Below are 26,358 nucleotides of genomic sequence, written 5' to 3' on the forward strand. Positions count from 1 at the left end.
TTAAGATCCGTCAGGTGAGGCAGCCCAGGAGGGCAATGAGCTACTGAAGGTGCAGGATTGTGGTGAAGAAGAGGTACAGTAAGGTAGGTGGAGTAACACGAGACAGGTTTGGCAGGCAGGAGTCCTGTGGTGCTGGTGAGGATGCCAGATGAGGCAGCAACACGGGGGAGAAGTGCCTGGCTGCCCAGTCAACGTGCAACTCCTGTAGGAGGAGGTGGGTGTGGCCCGTATCGCGGCTCCTGGAGTATGTGGCTACTGCTGGTGTGTGCCTGGGTTGCAGGAGGAGGTGGGTGTGGCCTGTATCGCGGCTCCTGGAGTGTGTGGCGGCTGCCGGTGTGCGCCTGGGTTGCAGGAGGCTCCTGAAGAGGCGGTAGGGATGCAGGAGTGCCGCGGGCGTGGCCGTAGGTCCCTCGTTGTTACAGCTGCTGCTCGTGACGGGAGGAGGTGATGTCCCACGCGAGTCCTGCCGAAGGTGGACGTCGGGGATGAGGCACCACAATGACACCTGCCAGGAAGATGAAACGTCAGGAGTCACGTTGGGACATCTACTGACGGAGGAGACGCCCAAGGGCTCGGCTTCAGTCTGGTGTCACATCGCCAAGAGCAATACAGCTTTTTTTTACGTTTACCTTGTGGAGCCTCTGGTCATAGACACAAGCCCACATCATAGGCCGGGCCTAAATGGAAATATAGAAAGGATTATGACTGTGGAAAAGGAAGAGACATTTCCCCGTCCATTCAAACATACTAGGTCATAGTTATTGGGAAAGACGTGAGAGGTTAGAGTTTTCCAAAGCTTCGAAGTAGAGGGAATGAAACAGTTATCAAAACGGCCTACCCTTGAGTTGCCTGTGTTTGATACCCGGGTATACAAGAGGCAGGAAGGCCAGGTCGCCAGTTCTGACCTCTCTCTCCATGCTGGCGGAGTGAGAGCGGCTCTTCCCCTGGCAAGGGTCAGGTCATGTCACCTACTGACCTGCCGCTGCCGGGTACACGGAGGTCACGGGGTAACACCACAGGGGCGGCCGTGGGCTACACCACCAGACTCAATCCTCTGGGATCATTAGGTCAGGCGAGGTCACCCGCTGTGACCTGCCACCAAGTCAGGGCGTCGTCAGCATGACACAACGGGCCCCTCCCGGGCCACCCCTCCCCCGGTATCGAACCCACCGCACTCCGTGCAGATCAAATACGTAATGCCCCACAAGCCGTCATTACGAGACCACAAGATAATTCCCCAGTGACGGTAATTCGTCCCGCAGACGTGATGATGAAAACACAAAAATAATAACTTTATCAGAGGCTCAGCCATTATGGCAGGTGGCAATTACTGGATAGGTGAGAGAGAGAGAGAGAGAGAGAGAGAGAGAGAGAGAGAGAGAGAGAGAGAGAGAGAGAGAGAGAGAGAGAGAGGAGGGGGAGAACGTGTGTCTCGTGTGAGCGAAGGAAGGTAATAGGAGGAGAGGAACCTAAGAGGGGGAGGAGGGTGTGTATGTGTGTTCGAACATCACCCCCTTCTCATTCCCCTCCCCTCGTCGCCACCACCCCTGGACATGCAAGCTCAGAGTAGAGAGAGACGGGGAGGGGAGAGATGTTGAGGGAGGAGGAGGGAGGGGGAGAAATGTTGAGGGAGGAAGAGGGAGAAGGCAGACAGATGCAAATGACGCCCCCCCCCCTCGCCCCCCCAGCTAACTATTGTCTCGTTGATCACTTCCTCATAAACTACCCTCTAACGTGATGAAGGTGTTGTGGAGGTAACATCTCCCCTCGTGCCCCGTAGCTCATCACCTCATGAACCAGCACCAGCAGGTAATTACCGACCCACACCTGACCACCTACAGGTAATCACCCACCCACACCTGACCACCAGCAGGTAATCACCCACCCACACCTGACCACCCACAATTTCCTTGACGTAAACAAAAAAGAAAAAAATAAATAGATACATTACCTGTAATGTAAACCGGAGATAATGGTGTCGATATATACACACACACACGGGTCACGGAATGGCTTCCGGTGTGGATATATATGTATATATATATACAGGTCACGGAATGGCTCCAGGGCTAGTCCTACCCACACACACACACCCCTTCCCTCCCCCTCACCCCTTCCCTCCCCCCTTCCCTCCCCCTCACTCCTTCCCTCCCCCTCACCCCTTCCCTCCCCCCTCCCCCCCTATAGTTGGCTTAAGCCCCAGGAACCGAGGAGGAGGAGGAGGGGGGGGGGGAAAGACAACAAGTGTGGAACCCACACCTTCCCTTAGGGTCGATTTACCCCTAAAACTCCCTACAGCGATATCCACCCTTAGGGCCAGGTGGCATCGCTACCACGTTATACTCGTGTTATCTATCACATAATCACCAGAAGATATAACCAGTCGAAATCCGTGAAGCAATCATGACTGTTTCCCTCCCCTCCTGAGCCTTATTTCGCCTAATCTCCCAGCCGCCACGCCCCCCCCTCCTCCCCCCCAGACGGGTTATAAGTTATAGAATTTTTCCACCTTGTTGTTGTTACTGTTGTTGTTAAATCACAGCGGGTGGTCGTTAAGGTGGAAGATATTACGGGCAGTTTTGAACAATGACTAATTATCTGGTATAGTCTACCCTGGGGGCCCACGCCGGCCGGAATAGCGCCCAACCCTCGTGTGAAAGAAAACGAGACGAATGGTGATGGCTTGACCGTCATGGAAGGGGTAATTACGCCATTCATGTGGTGTGATTTACCTTCGTAATTACCACATCAGATATTACCTCTAGTTCACCTGAACTACTCTGTAAACAGCGAGATATTTATTACGTTTATCGTCGTTTGAATTAACGCTCTGCATTTATCAATAGTTATTATAATTATCATTATCATTTTTATTATTATCATTACTATCATTATTACTATTATCATTGTTATCATTATCATTATTATAGATCTCTCTATCCCTCTCCCTTCTCTCTCTCACTCTCCTCTCTCTCTCTCTCTCTCTCTCTCTCTCTCTCTCTCTCTCTCTCTCTCTCTCTCTCTCTCTCTCTCTCTCTCTCGTGCCGGGGTGGTGTCGTGTGGAAGTGTGTGACTTCTTAAGGTAAGGCAGAGGTTTAGGGAGGGAGGAAGGACGTGGGTGGGAGACGATGATTCCATCAGTCTCCCCTTTAGACCCCGGCCCCGTGAGGCGGGTCAGCAGGGGCGGCCTCTTGCACGAAAGAGAGAGAGAGAGAGAGAGAGAGAGAGAGAGAGAGAGAGAGAGAGAGAGAGGAGAGGAGAGATATTAGACTTAAGACAACCATACAGTCAGTAATCATAAGGTAAACAAACGAAGATCTATATGTCCACACTGAGTGAGTGCCCCCAGCTTCACCCCAGACTTCCCTCCAGCTTCACCCCAGACTTCCCTCCAGTTTCACCCCCAGACTTCCCTCCAGTTTCACCCCCAGACTTCCCTCCAGTTTCACCCCCAGACCTCCCTCCAGCTTCAACCCTAGACCCCCTCATCCTCATGGCCTCACCTGGACACCAGACCCATGGCCTCACCTGGTCACCAGACCCATGGCCTCACCTGGTCACCAGACCCATGGCCTCACCTGGTCACCAGACCCATGGCCTCACCTGGTCACCAGACCCATGGCCTCACCTGGTCACCAGACCCATGGCCTCACCTGGTCACCAGACCCATGGCCTCACCTGGACACCAGACCCATGGCCTCACCTGGACACCAGACCCATGGCCTCACCTGGACACCAGACCCATGGCCTCACCTGGACACCAGACCCATGGCCTCACCTGGACACCAGACCCATGGCCTCACCTGGACACCGTCAGTGTCCCCACTAATCAAAACACAACCTCTCGCTGCATGTGTTCAGGGAGGGGGACGTGCATGGTGGACATGATTAGGGGATGGCGGGGTAGATGACATGACTGTGTGGGTGGTTGAGTCACCGTGTGGGTGGAGATGGTGGTTTCTGAGGTGGAAGGAATGGGTGCTGGTGGAGGTGGGGTGGTTTTGTATTGGAGGAGATGGGGGTTTAGGGTGGCTGGTGGGGTTGGAGGAGATGGCTGCTGGAGGTGGTGCTTGGTGGGGGTGCTGGGGTGGATTGTTGGAGGTGTATGGTAGGGGTGTTGGAGGAGGGTTGGTATGGGTTTTGGATGTGGTTGACGAGGGTTTTGGAGGTGGCTGGTGGGGAAAATTCGAAGTAGGCACTGGTAGGGGTGTTGGAGGATGGCTGATAGGGATGTTGGAGGTAGCTGGAGGGGGATGGAGGAAGTCACTGGTGGGGGTAAAGTAAAGCACTGCTGATGGTGTTTGTGGTGGCTGGTGTGCATGTTGGATAAAGTCACTGGTGGGGATGTTGGAGGTGTCTGGTGGGGATGAAGGAAGTCACGGGTGGGGATAGAAGGAAGTCACTGATGGGAGTGTTGGAGATGGTTGATGGGGGGGTGTTGGAGGTAACAGGTGTTGGAGATGACTGATGGTGGTGTCGTATATGTTGAGGATGGCTGGTCTGGTGTGCTGGGGGGAGGAGAGGTGGGGGTGAAGGAAGTCAGTGGTGGGTGGGTGGGTGGTAGGTGGGTGGTGTGGTGGGTGGGTGGGTGGATGGTGGGGATGCGGCTTGGTGTGGAGGCTGGCAGTGAAGCAGGCCAATTATAACCCTCTCCGCCACCCTCCACGTCTCCATTGTTCCTGGACACAAGTCCTCTGGCAGTGTCGAGGAGGTGCCACGGTTCCCACACCGGGGGACCACCGAGGGCCACTGATCTCCCACGTTTGGAGGAAATGGCACTCCTCCGCCAAGCCTTTTGAAGAAGAGGTGCTCTTGTGGAGCCATAAAAGAGAGAGAGAGAGAGAGAAGAAGAGAGAGAGAGAGAGAGAGAGAGAGAGAGAGAGAGAGAGAGAGAGAGAGAGAGAGAGAGGAGGGGTTTTTTTGTTGGGGGGGGTGTAAGACGAAAGTGGCACTCCTATGAAGACTTGTGGGAAGTGCCACAGGCCGTGGATTGCCCTGCAATTGACCCCGCCACACTCATTGTTCCAACAGTGCCTGTTGTGTTCCCTCGTCGTGATACGAACGCTCACTTTCCAACCTTCTTTTTCTGGGTGTTTTGGTTAATTTAAAGGGAGGGGAGGGGGTGGAGGGAAGGTGGGAGGTAGGTGGTTAATGTGGAGTGTAGGAGGGAGAGGCTGCGGGGCGGGTGGGGGGAGTCGATACGAGCGGCAGCGGGTGGATGAAACGGGTCCTAGACGGTGGATGTAGCTGTGACGTCAGTGGGTTATATACGACGGGACAGACAGGTTAGACAGGCAAGAGGGAGAACTGAGAGCTGTGTACGGGTGGCTTAGACAGGTAAGACAAGATACAGCAATCAAAAGACGGGTAATTAGGTTGTTACATGGAGGAGGGGACTACCTGGAGAAAAACTGACGAAACTATTACTGGTTCATGACCAGTATATTTCTTGTATGTCACTCACATTCTCCTAGATTCATAATTAATGTAATAAATACATAGAGATACGATTATTAAAGCTGAGGGCTCCTTCCCACCCACCCGACACATCAGTCAGCAGGGTATAGTAACGACAAAAGACCATCATGTTGTATATAATGTATATACTAACTCGGGAATTTTATAGGAATACCAATTTGTTTTGCTGTGATTTTCAAAATTGATCAGTTACTGATCATTTTGACAACATTTAGCAACATTTGTTTATAGGTTTTCTATAACTTTGAGGGGAAAAAATGAATTTTGTATTAATTTTTCACGTCATTTACTCTATCTGGTCTTTGCATCTCTATATAACATTGAGAAATTATGAGTTTATAGTCTCAAAATTATCATCAGCAATCAAAATTCCTTTGAGAGAAAACAGTTTTTGTATCAGATATTTTTATTTTTCTTTCTAAGGCTCATACCTGGGTGACGGAATTGGTTTTGTTGATCTTCCTTGTACTCGTTTTAGTTCTCTCGTCTAGGACAACATTTGGTGACCAGAACTGAACAGCGTGTGTTCCAGGCGTTGTAACGAAACCCTATTGTTTTGCTATGACACCTACAGTTCTCTTTGGTTTATGACCTGGCATTACACTGGTCATTTTCAGTCATTGACTTTCATCACGTCAAAGCGAATTCTTTCTGACCTTTATATAGTATGACAATGGTTCAATGAACATTCTATTTTCTTTTTCATTATTCATCATTTCAATTTACATTTGTCTCCATCGAAGTCCACCTGAGATTGGTGATAGATGGGTATGTGTGTGTAGTAAGTGGGTGTCTACCCACGAGCAGCACCAGTGGCGAAATTTTTGCCATAGCAGACAGGTCTAGCGCGTAGTGCTCACCACCTGAGCTGTACGCTGAGGAATCGCCCTTTTCCCTTTGACCATTCTCTGGTCGTCGCATCTTCTCGTTGTATGATGCTGTTCGTGTCAGCAGTTAACTATTCTTCGTTTTTCATAGTTATCTCTGTCTTAGGTTCATCTGGGCCTGTCTTCAACTATTTGTCTCTTCTTCTTTTAAATGTTTCTGTCGTCACTGTGGTAATTTCTCACGTCACCAGGTATTGCATTATATATTCGTGCCAGCTTCTTAGTTAGGCAATTATGTCTACTTATGCCTTTTTGATAGGTTAGAAGGAATTACATTTAGTATATTACAAGGAATTACTTTTTTTGGCATATTACAAGGAATTACTTTTTTGGTTATTACAAGAAATTTCTTTTTGCAATATTACAATTACTTTTTTTGCATTTTACGAATAATTACTTTTCTTGGGATGTTACATGTAATTACTTTAGACTCAATGATTCTATGTCGGTCTTGCCTCACCAATTACTTTCAGGTTAAATTCATTTTTCCATTTCTTCCACTTGTCACCAGGTATATATTACTGTAGGTGGGTAGATGGGGAAGGGGTGCGGTGGTTGGGCACATAATGGGTTTACGTGGGAGTAGGTTGGGTACATAATGGGTTTACGTGGGAGTAGGTTGGGCACATAATAGAGTTTACGTGGGGGTAGGTTGGGCACATAATAGAGTTTACGTGGGGGTAGGTTGGGCACATAATAGAGTTTACGTGGGGGTAGGTTGGGCACATAATGGGTTCACGTGGGAGTAGGTTGGGCACATAATGGGTTTACGTGGGAGTAGGTTGGGCGCATAATGGATTTACGTGGGAGTAGGTTGGGCACATAATGGGTTTACGTGGGGGTAGGTTGGGCACATAATGGGTTTACGTGGGGGTAGGTTGGGCACATAATGGGTTCACGTGGGAGTAGGTTGGGTACATAATGGGTTTACGTGGGAGTAGGTGGGGCACATAATGGGTTTACGTGGGACAGACAGATAACAGAAGACAAGGTGTGGGTTGCTTGCTGGAGGAGGAGAGCAGTAGGATCCCTCAGCCATAACTCCCTACACCACATCAGCTGACAGAAAAAAAAAGAAAACGATGTGTAGGGACAACAGGTAGTTATTGAGATGGGGTATACCACCTTGGAAATTCTATGGGAGATGAGGGTATACCACGTTGGGAATTCCATAGGAAAGGATGATTGGAGAACATATCTGATTAGATGTGAAAGGACAACAGGTAGTTATTGAGATAGGGTCTACCACTTTGGAGATTCTATAGGAAATGAGGGTATACCACGCTGGGAATTCCATAGGAAAGGATGACCGTAGAACATTCCAGCTGAACTCTGAAATACTTGCCAAGCATATTAACACTCTGATGCGGATTCCCTCTCGAATAGTTAACATGATCAACATGAACAGTTTAACTCTTGATTTAGATGTGGTGATTAAATGGATGGATGGGGGGGTAGGGGGGTCTACAGGCAAGACGTGTGGGGAGGGGAGGGGGTGTGTGGGGTGTTAGCTGGAGGGACGGGGGGCCGGATAGGAAGGGGCGGATAGGAGGGAGGAAGGGGAAGGCGAGGGAAAGGGAGGGGAGGCGGGTAGGAGGAGGGGGTGGAGGGTGGCAGGTAGGGGGATGGGTAAGGGGAGGGGGAAGGGGGAGGGGAGGAGGGAGGGGAGGGGGGGGGGCAGATAGAGCACACTTGAGCACGAACAATCAATAAGAGTGAAGAAGGCCCTCACCTCTCACGCCCTCCCTTCTTCATTCCCTCCTCATTCGCCCTCACTGCCGCTACCTGCAGGTACTGTCTCTCTCTCTCTATACCTGCAGGTACCGTCTATACCTGAGGATACTGTCTCTATATATACCTGCAGGTACTGTCTCTATATATATACCTGCAGGTACCGTCTTATATATACCTGCAGGTACTGTCCTCTATATATACCTGCAGGTACCGTCTATACCTGCAGGTACTGTCTATATATATACCTGCAGGTACGTCTCTCTGTATACATCCCTGCAGGTACTCTCTCTCTCTCTCTATACCTGCAGGTACTGTCTCTCTCTCTCTATACCTGCAGGTAGTGTCTCTATATATACCTGCAGGTACCGTCTATACCTGCAGATACTGTCTCTATATGAGTACTCTCGTCTCTCTGTCCTATATCATAGACAATAGACAGGATAAGCCCTGTATCACCCACACACACGAGAAGAGAGACATCTCTCTCTCTCTATCCCTCAATTAACGGGACAAAACCAGTGTATACGCCCATGACTAGCTAGCCACACGTGCCGAGAGTGAGAAACAACACTCCTACAAAGACGGTAACCTAGCATGGGGGTCGTAGCGGTGTCTCGAGTGGTAAAATCAAATATACAAAGAGTGCTAGAGGAGAGAGGGTGGGTGAGCATAAAGTCATGAGAGAGAGAGAGGAGAGAGAGAGAGAGAGAGGGGAAGAAGGAACAAGGTGAACAAACAAACTGTCACGGAGGAGGAGAGAGGAGGGGGGGGGGGGTGAGGAGGAAAGTGGCTGACGGGAGTATAGAGAGCGTCACTCTTACCCACGTAATTACTGCCTAATTACTGCCTTAATTACTGCCTAATTACTTGACAAGTTTTCTTATTTACAGGCTCCCTTACAAGCCATAGAGCTCACGCTTACAAGCCCAGGTAGTGCCACACAGTTAGAGCCACACAGTCACGAGCCACACAGTCAGAGCCACCAGTCAGAGCCACGCAGTCAGAAGCCCACCAGTAGAGCCCACCATCAGAAGCCACACAGTAGAGCCACCATCGAGCCCACACAGTTAGAGCCCACAAGTCAGAAGCCACACATCAGAAGCCACAGTTAGGAGCCCACCAGTCGAGCCCACCAGTCAGAGCCCCAACATAAGGCACACATCAGAGCCACACAGTCAGAGCCCCACAGCAGATCACAAGGAGCCCACACAGTTAGGAGCCCACACAGTTAGAAGCCCACACAGTCAGAAGCCCACACAGTCAGAAGGACCACACAGTCAGAAGCCACAAAATCAGAAGCCCAAAACCAGCCAGTAGGAGCCCACACAGTCAGAAGCCACACAGTTAGGAGCCCACACAGTCAGAAGCCCACACTGTTAGGAGCCCACACAATCAGAAGCCCACACAGTCAGAAGCCCACACAGTCAGGAGCCCACACAGTCAGGAGCCCACACAGTCAGGAGCCCACACAGAAGCCACACAGGTCAAGCGCACACAGCCCAGGAGCCCACACAGTCAGGACGCCGACACAGTCAGAAGCACACAACAGTCAGAGCCCACACAGGTCAGGAGCCCACACAGGTCAGGAGCCCACACAGTCAGAGCCCACACAGTCAGAAGCCCACCACAGTCAGTAGCCCACACATCAGCGCCCACACAGTTACGAGCCGATCACACAGTTACGAGCCCACACAGTCACGAGCCCACACGCTCAGAAGCCCACACAGTCCAGAGACCCACACCATTCAGGAGCACATACATTCAGAAGCCCACACAGTCAGGCAGCCCACACAGTCAGCAGCCCTACCAGTCAGAGACCACACAGTTAAGAGCCCACACAGTTAAGAGCCCACACAGTCAGATGACCACACAGTCAGAAGCCCCACACAGTCAGATGCCCCACACAGTTCAGAGCCCACACAACAGTAGAAGCCTCACACATTCAGAAGCTCACACCATGGTCAGATGCCCACACAGTCAGAAGGCCCACACAGTCAGGAGCCCCACACAGTCAGAGCTCACACAGTCAGAAGCCCACACAGTCAGAGCCCACACAGTCAGGAGCCACACAGTTAGGAGCCCACACAGTCAGAGCCCACACAGTAGGTGCCCACACAGTCCAGGTGCCACACAGTCAGAAGCCCACACAGTCAGGTGCCCACACAGTCAGGTGCCCACACAGTCAGGAGCCCACACAGTCAGGAGCCCACACAGTCAGGAGCCCACACAGTCAGGAGCCCACACAGTCAGGAGCCCACACAGTCAGGAGCCCACACAGTCAGAGCCCACACAGTCAGAAGCCCACACAGTTAGAGCCCACACAGTTACGAGCCCACACAGTCAGAGCCCACACAGTCACGAAGCCCCACCAGTCCAGAGCCCACACAGTCAGAAGCCCACACAGTCAGGAGCCCACACAGTCAGGAGCCCACACAGTCAGAAGCCCACACAGTCAGGAGCCCACACAGTAGAGCCCACACAGTCAGAAGCCCACACAGTCAGGAGCCCACACAGTCAGAAGCCCACACAGTCAGAAGCCACACAGTCAGAAGCCCACACAGTCAGAAGCCCACACAGTCAGAAGCCCACATAGTTAGGAGCCCACACAGTCAGAAGCCCACACAGTTAGGAGCCCACACAGTCAGAAGCCCACACAGTCAGAAGCCCACACAGTTAGGAGCCCACACATGTCAGAGCCCACACAGTTAGGTGCCCACACAGTCAGAAGCCCACACAGTCAGGAGCCACACAGTCAGAGCCACACAGTCAGGAGCCCACACAGTCAGGAGCCCACACAATCAGAAGCCCACACAGTCCGAGCCCACACAGTTAGGAGCCCACACAGTCAGGAGCCCACACAGTCAGGAGCCCACACATCAGGAGCCCACACAGTCAGGAGCCCAACAGTCAGAAGCCCACACAGTCAGAGCCCACACAGTAGGAGCCCACACAGTCAGAAGAGCCCACACAGTCAGGAAGCCCACACACCAATCAGAAGCCCACACAATCAGAAGCCCACACAGTTCAGAAGCCCACACAATCAGGAGCCCACACAATCAGAAGCCCACACAGTCAGAAGCCCACACAGTTAGGAGCCCACACAGTCAGAAGCCACACAGTTAGGAGCCCACACAGTCAGAAGCCCACACTGTTAGGAGCCCACACAATCAGAAGCCCACACAGTCAGAAGCCCAACAGTTGGATCCAAAAGAGAGCCCACACAGATCAGAAGCCCACACGTCAGAAGCCCACACAGTTAGAGCCCCACACAGTCAGTAGAGCCCACACAGTCAGGGCCCACACAGTCAGGAGCCCACACAGTCAGGAGCCCACACAGTCAGGAGCCCACACAGTCAGGAGCCCACACAGTCAGGAGCCCACACAGTCAGGAGCCCACACAGTCAGAGCCCACAAGTCAGAAGCCCACAAGTCAGAAGCCAAACAGTCAGAGCCACACAGTCAGAAAGCCCAACAGTACGAGCCCACACAGTCAGGAGCCCACACAGTCAGGAGCCCACACAGTCAGGAGCCCACACAGTCAGAGCCCACACAGTCGGGAAAGCCACACAGTCAGAAGCCCACACAGTCAGGAAGCCCACACAGTCAGAGCCCACACAGTCAGAGCCCACACAGTCAGAGCCCACACAGTCAGGAGCCCACACAGTCAGGAAGCCCACACAGTCAGGAGCCCACACAGTCAGAGCCCACACAGTCAGAGCCCACACAGTCAGGAGCCCACACAAGTCAGAAGCCCACACAGTCAGGAGCCCACACAGTCAGAAGCCCACACAGTCAGGAGCCCACACAGTCAGGAGCCCACACAGTCAGGAGCCCACACAGTCAGGAGCCCACACAGTCAGGAGCCCACACAGTCAGGAGCCCACACAGTCAGGAGCCCACACAGTCAGGAGCCCACACAGTCAGGAGCCCACACAGTCAGGAGCCCACACAGTCAGGAGCCCACACAGTCAGAAGCCCACACAGTCAGAAGCCCACACAGTCAGAAGCCCACACAGTCAGAGCCCACACAGTCAGAAGCCCACACAGTTACGAGCCCACACAGTCAGAAGCCCACACAGTCAGAAGCCCACATAGTTAGGAGCCCACACAACAAGCCAATGTAGCCCACACAGTCAGGAACCCACACAGTAGAGCCCACACAGCCACACTAGGCCCCACATAGCACAGTAGGCCCCCGTCGAGCACACATAGAGCACACTCGAGCCCACACACAAGCCCCCATAGAGCCCAGAGCCAGTCACCCAGTAAGCACAGTGAGCCCACTAGCACAATAGGGCCACATCGAGCCCACAGCACCGTAGAGCCAAACAGACCCACCAATCAGCCCAGTAGACACCATAGAGCCCAACATCGAACACAGTCAAACCAACGTGAGCCACATAGAGCCACAGTGAGCCCACCAGTCGAGCCCACGTAGACCAATCACCACTCAGACCCACACATAGCCACACAGCAGCCACAGCAGCCACACGAGAGCAAAAAGCCCAACACAGAAGCACAAACCACATGAGCAGAAGTCAGAGCCCACAGGAGCCAATCAACAACAGTAGGAGCAACGTCAGCACACAGTCACCACCATCAGAGCACCGTAGGACCACTAGAGCACATAGCACACATGCCCCCTCGACCCACGTCGACACACGTCAGAGCCCAACGTCAGCCCATCAGAAGCCACACATCAAGCACCATCGAGCCACACACAGCCACACAGTCGCCCATAGACCACCAGCGAGCCCACACAGCAGGAGCCCACACAGAGCCAACAAGCCCCAACAGAGCACACAGTGAGCCCCACATAGCCCACCAGTCAGAGCACACGCGGAGCCACACAGTCAGAGCCCACCCAGAGCACACTCAGAGCCCCATGGAGCCCACATCAGCAACAGTAGGGCCACACAGTGGAGCACCTCAGAGCCACGTCAGAAGCCCACAGTCAGGAGCCCAACAGTCAGAAGCCCAACAGAAGCCACACTCAGAAGCCCACACAGTCAGAGCCCACACATCAGAAGCCCACACATCAGAAGCCCACACATCAGAAGCACACACAGAAGCCCACAGTCAGAAGCCCACACAGCCAGGAGCCCACACAGCCAGGAGCCCACACAGCCAGGAGCCCACACAGCCAGGAGCCCACACAGTCAGGAGCCCACACAGTCAGGAGCCCACACAGTCAGGAGCCCACACAGTCAGGAGCCCACACAGTCAGGAGCCCACACAGTCAGAAGCCCACACAGTCAGAAGCCCACACAGTCAGGAGCCCACACAGTCAGGAGCCCACACAGTCAGGAGCCCACACAGTCAGGAGCCCACACAGTCAGGAGCCCACACAGTCAGGAGCCCACACAGTCAGAAGCCCACACAGTCAGAAGCCCACACAGTCAGAAGCCCACACAGTCAGAAGCCCACACAGTCAGAAGCCCACACAGTCAGAAGCCCACACAGTCAGAAGCCCACACAATCAGAAGCCCACACAATCAGAAGCCCACATAGTTAGAAACGCACACAGTTAGGAGCCCACACAGTCAGAAGCCCACACAGTCAGAAGCCCACACAGTCAGAAGCCCACACAGTCAGAAGCCCACACAGTCAGAAGCCCACACAGTCAGGAGCCCACACAGTCAGAGCCCACACAGTCAGGAGCCCACACAGTCAGGAGCCCACACAGTCAGGAGCCCACACAGTCAGGAGCCCACACAGTCAGGAGCCCACACAGTCAGGAGCCCACACAGTCAGGAGCCCACACAGTCAGGAGCCCACACAGTCAGGAGCCCACACAGTTAGGAGCCCACACAATCAGAAGCCCACACAGTTAGGTGCCCACACAGTTAGGAGCTCACACATTCAGAAGCCCACACAGTCAGAAGCCCACACAGTCAGAAGCCCACATAGTTAGTAGCCCACACAGTCAGAAGCCCACACAGTCAGAAGCCCACACAGTTAGGAGCCCACACAGTCAGAAGCCCACACAATCAGAAGCCCACAAAGTTAGGAGCCCACACATTCAGAAGCCCACACAGTTAGGAGCCCACACAATCAGAAGCCCACACAATCAGGAGCCCACACAGTCAGGAGCCCACACAGTCAGAGCCCACACAGTCAGAAGCCCACACAGGCAGAAGCACACACAGTCAGAAGCACACACAGTCAGAAGCACACACAGTCAGAAGCACACACAGTCAGAAGCACACACAGTCAGAACCCACGCTGTTAGGAGCCCACACAGTCAGAAGCCCATACAGAAGCCCACAGTCAGAATCCCACACAGTCAGAAGCCCACACAGTTAGGAGCCCACAGTTAAAAGCGCACACAGTTAGGAGCCCACACAGTTTGAACCCTCACAGTCAGGAGCCCACATAGTTGGGAGCCCACACAGTCAGAACCCACATAGTTGGGAGCCCCCACAGTCAGAACCCACACAGTTAGAAGCCCACACAGTTTGAACCCTCAGTCAGAAGCCCACACAGTTAGGTGCCCACATAGTCAGAAGCCCACACAGTCAGAACCCACACAGTCAAAAGCCCACACAGTCAGAACTCACACAGTCAAAAGCCCACACAGAAGCTCACGCAGTCAAGAGCCCACACAGTTAGGAGCCCACACAGTCAGAACCCACACGGTTAGGAGCCCCATACAGTTAGGACCCTACACAGTCAAAATCCCACACAGTCAGGAGCCCACACAGTTAGAACCCTACACTAGTGTATGTGTGTGTGTGTGTGTGTGTGTGTGGGTGTGGGTGTGTACATAAGGTTAAGAGACGGAGCAACATGAATGTAAAATTCTTTCCCCGTAACACACAAATAGCTTTCACAAATACTAATCTTACACACACACACACACACACACACACACACCTCATATAAAAGGCGGGATGTACACATGAAAAATGGTAGAGTGGAGAAATGAGGAAGTTAAAGTACAATGGAAGAGACAAGGGAGATGTGCGGATGGTATCTGCAAAGGAGTGCGAATGATTAGGAAGAGTACAAGAGAAAAAGCGGCGAGAAGGATGAAAGTAAGGTACAAGAGATTAAAATTAAAGAGAGGCTGAATGAGAGATGAGGAATGAGAGCCTTGAGGAACCTCATAGATCATAAGAAATCGTTTGGAAAGAGGTAAATACTGTAAGGACAGCAAGAGGATAAATGAGGGTGAAGGTAAGGATAGCAAATAGGAGGGAATGATAGAAAATGTGATCACAAAATGATAGAAAATGTGATATTTACGTGTGGTGAGTGTTCTGAAGGACTATCGAGTGTGTGAGGTGATCTAAGTACTGTTGTAGTGGGTTTGGGAGGCAGTTGCGATGCAGAATGAGAGAATCATGAGGAATGGGATTAGCGAAAAGAGTGGAGGAGGGAATGAAGGAAGGCCTTACAATGGAATGCAACAGAGCGTCGAAAGTTGATCGGATTGCATTCGAGATCAAGGAAACTGATAGTGGTGTTGACCATTTGTCCATGAGGTTGTTCGACGTACACATAGACTGAAGCGAGGTACATTAGAATTTGGTGAGTGCCTGTGTAAATGTCGCTGTGTGGAGACAAATATAAGCGAGTATACCTGGTGAGGTGTATGGGAGAGAGGTAATTCAAATGAGGAGGGTGTACACAGAGCAGCTGACTGGGGTGTGGATCAGGTGTGTGTGTCTCGGAAAATGGTGTTTGAAGAGTAGATGCAAAAAGTGAATTACTGTGAACAAAGGCGAGGTCATTAGATGGAAAAAAAAAAGAGGATAAGACAGGATTGTTTGAGATGTTTAAATGGGGAGGAAGTGGAGTATTTTAGGGTAGTGGATGAAACCATGGAAACCGAAGTGAATTATAAAGTGGAAAAGGGGCGAGGAGGGGACGTTAAGGTCTTAGGCACCTTAAGAAGTATGTGGCGGGAAAGGTCAGTGTTCCAAAGGGGCAGAGATGGGTATGTGTGAAGATACAGTAGTCCTGACAGCATTACACACACGCAAGTCTTAGGACTTAAAAGCAAAGGAGAGAAGAAGATGATGGTGGCCTGGAAATGAACTGTATTAGGACATGTGGTGTGAGGCAGGTTCAGTGCAAGAAAAGTGACAGTTTGAGAGACTGATATGGTAGTACTCACAGCCTGAGTAAGAGGCCCTACTCTGATGTACTGTAGTTTCAAACGGAGAGGATGAGTGAAGAGAAACTGACAGAGGGAGTAAATATGTTGGGAACAAAGGAAGCACAAGCGAAGGAAGACCGAGAAGGAGACAGAATGATGAAGTGAAGGAAGCTTTAGGGTATCGGGACCCTGAATAATCAGGAGGGTGAGAGGCGTGCGTTGGATAAAATGAACTAAAGAGATGTGATATATGAGGGGGGGGCGACATGTCAATAGGATGAATCAGAAACCAGTCTGTGGGGTTTAGCTGTGGATAGAGGCATGCGAATGAGGCAGTTCTTCGTCTACCATGAACACCAACCTTTCACAAAAGTGGAAGACCTCGAAAAGTGAGAGAGAAAGAGAAAAAAGAGAATATTATATATACATATAAACATATTCCACCTCTTCCTTCAAACTCACTCATGACACTCCACCCTCACAATTCCAGTCAGGTAACATAAAGAGCAAAGCTCAGATCAACTTACACTACAATGAACATTAAGAGCCGTCTGGTGTGTGTGTCTCTCTCTCATGTGCCAGAGATAAAGTGTTAATTAACTAGCTCCTCATCTGGCAACCCCGCCGGCCAGAGTTGCCAGTTAGCCGCTATTCCTTCCTGCTTCCTTCCTATAGCCTCGGCATTTACTGCTCGCTATTCTTCTGTCTTCCTTCACAGTTTCTTTCATTTTTTTCCTTGTTTTCTGGTGGCGTGTTCATGTGTTTCTTTCTTGATTTGGTGTTTGTTTTCTTTTGTGTTTGGTTTTCTTATCTTTCATTTTTTCTCTTCTTTCTTTCATGCCGTCTCTCCCGTACTTCCTTCATGCTGTCTCTTCCTTACCCCCTTCATGCTGTCTCTCCCTTGACTGATTTTTCTCTCTCTCTCTCTCTCTCTCTCTCTCTCTCTCTCTCTCTCTGGGAGGTGGTCAGACCCACAAAGCTCAGCTAATCTCAGCCGTCAAGCTAACAGTCATCCCCACCCTCCTCCAACCAGGCTCAGCTAACCCCTCCCACCAAGCTAATGATCATCCCCCACCCCAGTCAAGCTAACCTCCATCCCCCAACCAGGCTCAGCTAACCTTCCAAGCTAATGATCATCCCCCACCCCAGTCAAGCTAACCTTCATCCCCCAACCAGGCTCAGCTAACACTTTCCCGCCAAATTCACCTTACTCCCCCAACCTCAGTCAAGCAAACGTACAATCCCTCACGAGACAGCAATTCTTAGCTTACCTGTATTAATGTCTATTGGCTGTGTGTCATAATTAAGGCGATATATGAACAATTTTTAAATAAATCGACTATATAAAGGGAAGAGAAACATTCTGAAACATACGTAACATTTCCTGGTTAACAATGGGACAAAACGTACCACAGATGAAAGTAATTATCTTCGTTGTCATTACTGAGCCGCTGAAACATTCGCTCAGCGGTAGCTGGCAACGCTGCAAGCGCCGACTGTAGACTCAATCACATAGAAATTTTGGTCGCTGGCAGTGTTGCTCGCTGGAGGGAGAGTTAACCTTCGGTTATATTGCTCGCTGGGGGAAGTTAACCTGTAGTATTGTTGCTCGCTGGGGGAAGTTAACCTGTAGTATTGTTGGTTGCTGGGGGATGTTAACCTGTAGTATTGTTGGTTGCTGGGGGATGTTAACCTCTGACAGTGTGGTTCGCTGATGAGGAGGTTAACTTCCAGTGGTATTGCTGGCGGGGGGAGTTAGACCCTGGTATATTGCTTGCTGGGGGAGTTAAACCCTGGTATATTGCTTGCTGGGGGAGTTAACCTCTTGTGGTGTTGATTCCTGGGGAGGTCAACCTCCAGAAGTGTTGCAGGGGAAGTTAACCTCTGGGATTGTTGCTCGCTGGGGGAGTTAACCTCTGGGATTGTTGCTCGCTGGGGGAGTTAACCTCTGGGATTGTTGCTCGCTGGGGGAGTTAACCTCTGGGTGTGTTGCTCGCTGGGGGAGTTAACCTCTGGGTGTGTTGCTCGCTGGGGGAGTTAACCTCTGGGTGTGTTGCTCGCTGGGGGAGTTAACCTCTGGGTGTGTTGCTCGCTGGGGGAGTTAACCTCTGGGTGTGTTGCTCGCTGGGGGAGTTAACCTCTGGGATTGTTGCTCGCTGGGGGAGTTAACCTCTGGGTGTGTTGCTCGCTGGGGGAGTTAACCTCTGGGTGTGTTGCTCGCTGGGGGAGTTAACCTCTGGGTTTGTTGCTCGCTGGGGGAGTTAACCTCTGGGTGTGTTGCTCGCTGGGGGAGTTAACCTCTGGGTGTGTTGCTCGCTGGGGGAGTTAACCTCTGGGTGTGTTGCTCGCTGGGGGAGTTAACCTCTGGGATTGTTGCTCGCTGGGGGAGTTAACCTCTGGGTGTGTTGCTCGCTGGGGGAGTTAACCTCTGGGTGTGTTGCTCGCTGGGGGAGTTAACCTCTGGGTGTGTTGCTCGCTGGGGGAGTTAACCTCTGGGTGTGTTGCTCGCTGGGGGAGTTAACCTCTGGGTGTGTTGCTCGCTGGGGGAGTTAACCTCTGGGTGTGTTGCTCGCTGGGGGAGTTAACCTCTGGGTGTGTTGCTCGCTGGGGGAGTTAACCTCTGGGTGTGTTGCTCGCTGGGGGAGTTAACCTCTGGGTGTGTTGCTCGCTGGGGGAGTTAACCTCTGGCAGTGTTGCTCGCTGGGGGAGTTAACCTCTGGGTGTGTTGCTCGCTGGGGGAGTTAACCTCTGGGATTGTTGCTCGCTGGGGGAGTTAACCTCTGGGTGTGTTGCTCGCTGGGGGAGTTAACCTCTGGGTGTGTTGCTCGCTGGGGGAGTTAACCTCTGGGCTGTGTTGCTCGCTGGGGGAGTTAACCTCTGGGTGTGTTGCTCGCTGGGGGAGTTAACCTCTGGCAGTGTTGCTCGCTGGGGGAGTTAACCTCTGGCAGTGTTGCTCGCTGGGGGAGTTAACCTCTGGCAGTGTTGCTCGCTGGGGGAGTTAACCTCTGGCAGTGTGTCAAGCTGAGAATCATACAGCTTGACAGCTTCACTCCCCTCCCTCACCTCCCTCACTCCCTCACTCCCACTGCAACGTTAACCCCCCCAAATCACCCCTCTCTATCTCCCCCCCACCCCACTACCCCAGTATGAGCGCCAAAGCCCAGTTGCAACACAAATCAAGTGTTGAAACACAGTGTTGAAGACTGCGAGACGGTTAATTAATACAGCACATAGAACACTCCGTATTGACTACCATCTCTATTGTCACTTTTAATTGATTCCCTGCTTAAATCTTCCTCACTCCCTCCGCGCATCAATACCTCCTCACAACCATCACTCACACCGATCAAAAAAAACTACTATTATCTAACTAACTATTATACAATTTACTTATTTTTATGACATTATCTTTTAGATGATAGACTCTGTAAAAGATAATATGTAAAGAACAAGATAATTTACCGTCTGTGTGGTTAGATAAAGCTCTCAATGTCTACAATGTCGTTAAGAGACGAAACATAAATAAACGAGGGATTTCGGAGTGAAACAAAAGGTGTGGGCGGGAAGCCGCAGCGCGGGCCGGCGCCATTGTTAAAGTGGTGTGCGCGCCGCCCCGCTTTGTGACTCATTGGAAATTTTTAGAGAATTTGACCCACCAACCTAGGTGAAGGTGGCGGCTGCAGGGGACACGAGGGAGAGACACAGCCGGGAGGAAAAATTCGAAGGAAACCTCAGAAAAAATGGGAGATTTAGAAAATTACCTGGTTATGCGGGTCGAGTCCTGTCACGGAAACGACTGAAAATTCGTTTGACTCACATCAAACGAAAGGCGGGGGGGGGGGGGGGGGAGGGGGGGCGGGGGGCAAAGAAACAAAGCGGGTAGGGGGGTGATAAGGGGGGAGGGGAGAAGAGATACTTAAGTATAGATTTTAGGTGACATTTAAGGTGAAATGGGACAGCTACAACAGCAGTAATCTGTTGAATCGAGTGAGCAAGAAAGATAAACATGGAGGGGGGAGTGTAGGCCAGCGAGGCGTGAAACAAGGTTAGCGGACGATGTCGCCAGCGAACACTATGGCTGGGGCACCACCCACCCGGCGAACAGTCGCCCGCCTCCTTCACCTACTTGAGTGCAGCTAATTAACACCTTAGGTTTTTCACGCTTATCCGAGCCTGCGAGGCACTCCTCTCTCTCTCTCTCTCTCTCTCTCTCTCTCTCTCTCTCTCTCTCTCTCTCTCTCTCTCTCTCTCTCTCTCTCTCTCTCTCTCTCATCGTGTCAAGCGCTTGTGAGGAGCGGTGCGCTCGCCTCCTGCTGGGCCCAGTGCGCGCCAGCAGAGAGAAGGCCTTGGCTCCCTGGCTGGCCATATCCCTGGGTGCCGACAGGGAGGGAGGCCCTGGGAGAATAAGGGAGAATTTCTCTACATGTGATAACCCAGTGACAGAAGACCTGATGGTCTGTGATGATGATTTGAAAGACAGGATGGTAAAGCAGAAGGGCTCCGCCCTCCAACATTCACCACTCCCTCCAACATTCACCACTCCCTCCAACACTCACCACTCCCTCCAACACTCACCACTCCCTCCAACACATCAGTTGCCAGGTAAGATAACTACAGTGAGGCACCACGTCGCACAGATCCCACTATACTGCCACAGAAATTCTACAGGAAAGAACGAAATAGAGACAATGTATTTAAAACGTAACTAAAAGGTTGAGGAACGCTCATATCATTGTGCCATTTCCTTACGTAAGGAAACGAGTCATTTCTATTTGATACTAGTACAGTACGTGATTCGCTGTACTTCCAGTACAGTGATAGTTTACGTCTTGGCAACCACTGGTGATAGACTATTCCAGTGTTCTACGACACCACCACTTGAGAAGAAGATATATCCCCCCCCCCCCCACATCTCTCATACAAATCCTTTATCTTCTTATTGTTCTTCGTGGTATTTTGCCACAGTTTAATACGAAAGAAAATGGGCGTGCGTTGTGGACATGGAATTTACTGAAAACTTGCTTGAGGACCACTACATACATACCCTCAGGTTTCTTCTAGTCTTAACTGTGCAGAAAAACCGCTTTGCCCTGCACAGTTAATGCTGCTCAGTTACTTTTCCAATGACATGACATGACCAGGGTTAACTGTACCAGTCGTGGTGGTGGTGGCCTGCAGAGTTTGACCTCAGTGGAGACACTGAGCGATGGTAGCGGCCCTTACCTACAACACCTCGAGGTTGGCGAGAGAGAGAGAGAGAGAGAGAGAGAGAGAGAGAGAGAGAGAGAGAGAGAGAGAGAGAGAGAGAGAGAGAGAGTTATTTCCGATCTCTGGGGGTCGTCTTCCTCCATCATAAGGCTTATGTTCCCCTGCGATGGAATTGGGTTTTGTTGACCTTCTCTGTACTGGCTCTATTCTTCATGTTTTCGTCAATTGTCTTTCGTCGCGCTTCGTGAGCGGAAGCGAACACCGTATTCTGACTCTGTGGTCTGACTGAATCGCTGTGTGTGTGTGTGTGTGTGAGAGAGAGAGAGAGAGAGAGAGAGAGAGAGAGATTGGAGGGGAGAAAGGAGAGGATTTAAAGGGGAAGGGTGACACAATGAGGGAAGGAGAGAGAAGAGACACGCAGAAATAAAGTGTATGTGTGTGTGAAATAGGATCGTCTACCACAACTCTCTCTCTCTCTCTCTCTCTCTCTCTCTCTCTCTCTCTCTCTCTCTCTCTCTCTCTCTCTCTCTCTCTCTCTCTCTCTCATCTTTACACAACGACACCCTTTGTCACCCCCCCAACCCCCGCCACCTCACCTCCCCAAAAGGCTACATGCTGACACCCTGGACCGTCCGTGCTGACACCAGAGACCGTCCGTGCTGACATTCACGACCGTCCGTGCTGACACCCACACCCGTCTGTGCTGACACCCACACCCGTCCGTGCTGACACCCACAACCGTCCGTGCTGACACCTTCGACGATCCGTGCTGACACCAGAGACCGTCCGTGCTGACATTCACGACCGTCCGTGCTGACATTCACGACCGTCCGTGCTGACACCCACAACCGTCCGTGCTGACACCACTCACACAACAACAGTATAAAACTCGACCTCCGTCTTCATTAATCCTTCTTAATGGACGTAATTACCTATCTCTAACTATCCCATTAGTTCTTAATGAGGGAGGATGCTGCCCTGGGGCGAGATGCCCCCTGGGGTGGGGCACGAGACCCCACAGGTTGCCCCGGGGTATAGCACAGGGCACGGGGTGGGGCGGGGCGTAGGGAGGAGCCCGTCCCACATAATTCAACAGTTAGCAGCACTCAACGGTCAATTGTATCACCTGGTCCACCTGGTACCTCCTGCTGCTGTTGTAGGTGGTGTTGGTGATGGTGGTGACAGTGGTGGAGATCCTCGCCATTCTCCTCCATTCTGTCTCATGGGTCACTCCCCTCCACCACAAAGTTGCGTGTCGACCATGGACAGGGTCTCTGGTTCCTGTTAATGTCAATACTAATATTAACACTGGAAATGAACGTAGATACAATGTCTTCCCCTGGTCACATGTATGAATATTATACAGATCGCTTTACTAATCTAATTACTATTCATCTCGGTCTCCACAACCGAAATGCAGTTCGTGACTTGGGACCTTACCATCCATGTTCGTCTCGTTGTTAATGAATAAATTCTCAATTAATCATCTAATAAATTCTGTTCCTATAGCCTTCTTCCCCTCCTCCTCCCTCCCTGACTTCACCCCTCTATTAATAAGGGTCTGCTGGTGTTCCAGGGTAAGGGCCATAGCCAAAGTTATAACCACATCCACCCCAAGTTACTCCACTGGTCGCTGGCCTAACTTGTTTATCTCGACTATAAGTCCTGCCGAAGCTGTAATCCAAAAGGGAGTTATATGTAAAATGATCGGCCCGTAATGCCATGATTTGGCCATAATTGACAGTGTGATGAAATTAATATCGGGGTGGAGGGTAGAGGGCGCCATCTCCGGGAGAGAGAGAGAGAGAGAGAGGGAGGGAAGCCAGGCCAGCCCTCCTCCTGCCTGCCTCCCTCCCGCCAATAAATGCGACAAATCTGGACAAATTGACTCTCGCGTTCGGGTCAGTGTTGCCTCCACCTGAGGTATTGTCCCCCATTTATCTTGACCGATTAGAGTCTCTGGAGCCCAGAGTTCCCCCCCCCCCCCCCCCCTGCGATACTTGTATGCCAGAACATCGAGGGGAGAAAAGCCTCCGGCACAAGAAGGCAGCAGCAGCAGTAGACGACACGTCCAGCTACTGAAGTCTGTGTCCTAGTGAACCTCCCTCATGATCGCGCGACACAGACAGAAAAATTGGGCGGTAACTCTGCGCCCTTATGGCCTCGTCCATCAACGTCCACACTATACGAGGATGGCTGACATGGAATTAAATCCTCCTGGGATGTAATCAGATTATCCTCTCCATCAGCGAGGGAGAGGCTCCAACACCAACTGTTATGTGGTCGGAAGGAGGGAGAATCCATATTACCCCGTCGCTTTCCACCCATAAAGTGAGCGAGAGTGAGTGATCGGCCGACGCCCGCCCTGGGAAAGAGGGAGCTGAGGGAAAAGACCGCTGGGAGGGAGAAATCCACCAACTCTACTGGGATTACAGTGCCCGGAACTCGATCCTCTTATTTAGGGAAAACGTCGGGTTCTATCCTGTCAGTGAAGGCTTCTGAGGAGCCATCCCAGGGGGCCTTGTGGCCGGGTCTGGTCCAGACTGTGGGTCAAGTTTAATAATGTTAGCATTAGGAATATGCAAGGGAGCCGTGGGGGAGGATCGCTTACCTTTGGGGCACTAGGATGAAGGTAATCACCCTGATCACCCCCACACCCCACCTACCTAATAGGTAAGTGGAGCTGGATGATCACGGTGTAGCGTCTTCCTCACTCCCTCCCTCCCTCTCTGCCTCCCTCCCTCCCTCTCTGCTAGCTCACCTGCCTCCAAGGCTCTTCCGCCTTCGAACCTCTTCATCGTTGCCTCTTCCTCCCTCCTCCCTGCCTCCAAGACCCCCCTCCCTCCCCTAAGCATCCTCACGACTGCCCCTCCCTCTCGGGCTACCTCCAAAGAGCCTCCAAAGATCTCAACCCGCCGCCCGACCTCTCCTGACGCAGGTCAGCCCATGGGAAAGAGGGGAGAGAGAGAGAGTCATGCTACGGGGGCTCGTATAAAGGTCACTCTAAGGTCATGAAGTGACCCAAGCAGCCCGACTCATGACCCTAAGCAACACAGGTCAAGTGAGGTCATCATGAGGAGCACCTGACCTTCTCCCCAGGGTGGGGGATGACCTCGTCTGAACTCCCTCCCAACATCAATTGACCTCTAACATGGCAGACCCGACACCACTCACCGAATCGAACTTTTTCCCTCCCCTTCCCTGCGAAACGCTCCAGTCCCGGATTACGCTGATTGGATGAGCGCAACAGCAGTCCTGAAATCTGAAGGCTTCGTACAGAAGGAAATATATCAACTAATATACCTCATGAGAACATAGCTAACGTAGTGGAGGGAAACAATGGAGGACGAATATGTTATTTCGTATTCTCATGAATATTGTAGCTCTGCTCTGCCATTTCAAATTCATCATTGAACTGGTGCACAGTGCTGGGGGCCTGTGAGAGTTACTGCACAGTGCTGGGGGGGGCTGTAAGAGTGGTTTTTGCACAGTGCTGGGGGGCTGTTAGAGATGCTGCACAGTGCAGGGAGACTGTGAGAGTGGTTTTTGCAGTGCTGGGGGGCTGTTAGAGTTACTGCACAGTGCAGGGACCCCGTGAGCGTCGCTGCACAGTGCAGGGACCCCGTGAGCGTCGCTGCACAGTGCAGGGAGACTTTGAGAGTTGCTGCACAGTGCAGGGAGACTGTGAGAGTTGCTGCACAGTGCAGAAACCCCATGAGAGTTGCTGCACAGTGCAGGGAGCATGTGAGAGCTGCTGCACAGTGCAGGGAGCATGTGAGAGCTGCTGCACAGTGCAGGGAGCATGTGAGAGCTGCTGCACAGTGCAGGGAGCATGTGAGAGCTGCTGCACAGTGCAGGGAGCATGTGAGAGCTGCTGCACAGTGCAGGGAGCATGTGAGAGCTGCTGCACAGTTCAGGGAGCATGTGAGAGCTGCTGCACAGTGCAGGGAGCATGTGAGAGCTGCTGCACAGTGCAGGGAGCATGTGAGAGCTGCTGCACAGTGCAGGGACCCAGTGAGAGTTGCTGCACAGTGCATATATAATGTCAAGGGAGTGGGAGCGGCGCGCCTGGGTCACCTTACATTTAGCAGATAATTAGTTCCCAACTTTGGCAAACCTGCGCATCGGTGGCTCTCTCTCTCTCTCTCTCTCTCTCTCTCTCTCTCTCTCTCTCTCTCTCTCTCTCTCTCGTCATAATGACCTCCCCGGTGGACGACCCTCCAGCACTTGGGCGTGTCGTCTCAAGGAACGACCAGCGCGGAGTGACGGTCGTCCCCGGGCGCTGGAGGACCAGGGGAGGTGATGATGAAGGAAGAAGAGGAGGAGGAATGGGAGGAGGAGGAGGAGGAATGGGAGGAGGAGGAGGAAGGAATTGCGAGAACCAGTGTCAGAGAAGCAGACGATAGGACGGGAGAGGGGCGGGTTCGACGCCCCTCTGAACACTAGCCGTGTGTGAGAGGTGAGAGAGGGAGTGTGAGGAGAGGTGAGAGAGGGAGTGTGAGAAGTGAGAGAGAAAGTGCGACAGGTGAGAGAGGAGGTGAGAAGTGAGAGAGGGAGTGTGAGAAAGGGAGTGCGACAGGTGAGAGGAGGTGAGAGGGAGAGTGAGAAGTGTGAGAGGGAGTGCGACAGGTGAGAGAGGAGGTAGGAGAAGTAAGAGGAGGAGTGCGAGAGGCGGTGAGGGAGGTGTACGGGAGGGAGGGCGTCGGGCCTGAACAATAATGAAGATATAGGCGTAATGAGAGTCGACCTGGGGATCGCTGTGGCTCAAGTGCCACAAAGACCAACCCACCAGCCCTCCTCATTTGCATACTGGCATGATTCGACCTCCAGGAATACAGAAGAGGAGGAAGAATGTACACCAGAAGTAGGGGAGGACAGGGGGTTGCAGTGGGGATGAGAGAGCGTTTTAGTGGTGACAAAAGGGTGTTTCAGTGGGTAGGAAAGAGG

The 26,358-nt window shown here is 52.0% G+C and overlaps 2 protein-coding genes across 12 annotated transcripts in view; one reads left to right on the forward strand and one right to left on the reverse strand.

Annotated features, from left to right (window-relative positions):
- Nucleotides 1–26,358, forward strand: part of LOC139765005 (visual system homeobox 2-like) — a 270,002-nt gene that overhangs the window by 225,828 nt on the left and 17,816 nt on the right. The window lies entirely within an intron of this gene.
- The window catches only part of LOC139765006 (uncharacterized), an 84,780-nt gene that overhangs the window by 21 nt on the left and 58,401 nt on the right, over nucleotides 1–26,358 (reverse strand). For 6 of the 10 annotated variants that reach the window (XR_011716547.1, XR_011716545.1, XR_011716544.1 and 3 more), the window contains 2 exons: nucleotides 22,538–22,692; nucleotides 1–505 (listed from right to left, as the gene is read on the reverse strand). The exon at nucleotides 1–505 is cut by the window's left edge and continues 21 nt beyond it. Coding sequence is in view for 2 of the 10 variants with exons in the window: in XM_071692063.1 (XP_071548164.1) it covers nucleotides 41–505; nucleotides 22,538–22,692 (620 nt within the window). In the remaining 8 variants the exon portion in view is untranslated. Of the gene's footprint in view, nucleotides 678–22,537; nucleotides 22,693–26,358 lie in introns of all 10 variants that reach the window. The other 4 variants (XM_071692064.1, XR_011716548.1, XR_011716546.1 and 1 more) reach the window with 4 other exon arrangements.

This window comes from Panulirus ornatus, chromosome 52 (genome assembly GCF_036320965.1).
Source record: "Panulirus ornatus isolate Po-2019 chromosome 52, ASM3632096v1, whole genome shotgun sequence".
In the NCBI taxonomy this organism is placed as follows: Eukaryota; Metazoa; Arthropoda; class Malacostraca; order Decapoda; family Palinuridae; genus Panulirus; species Panulirus ornatus.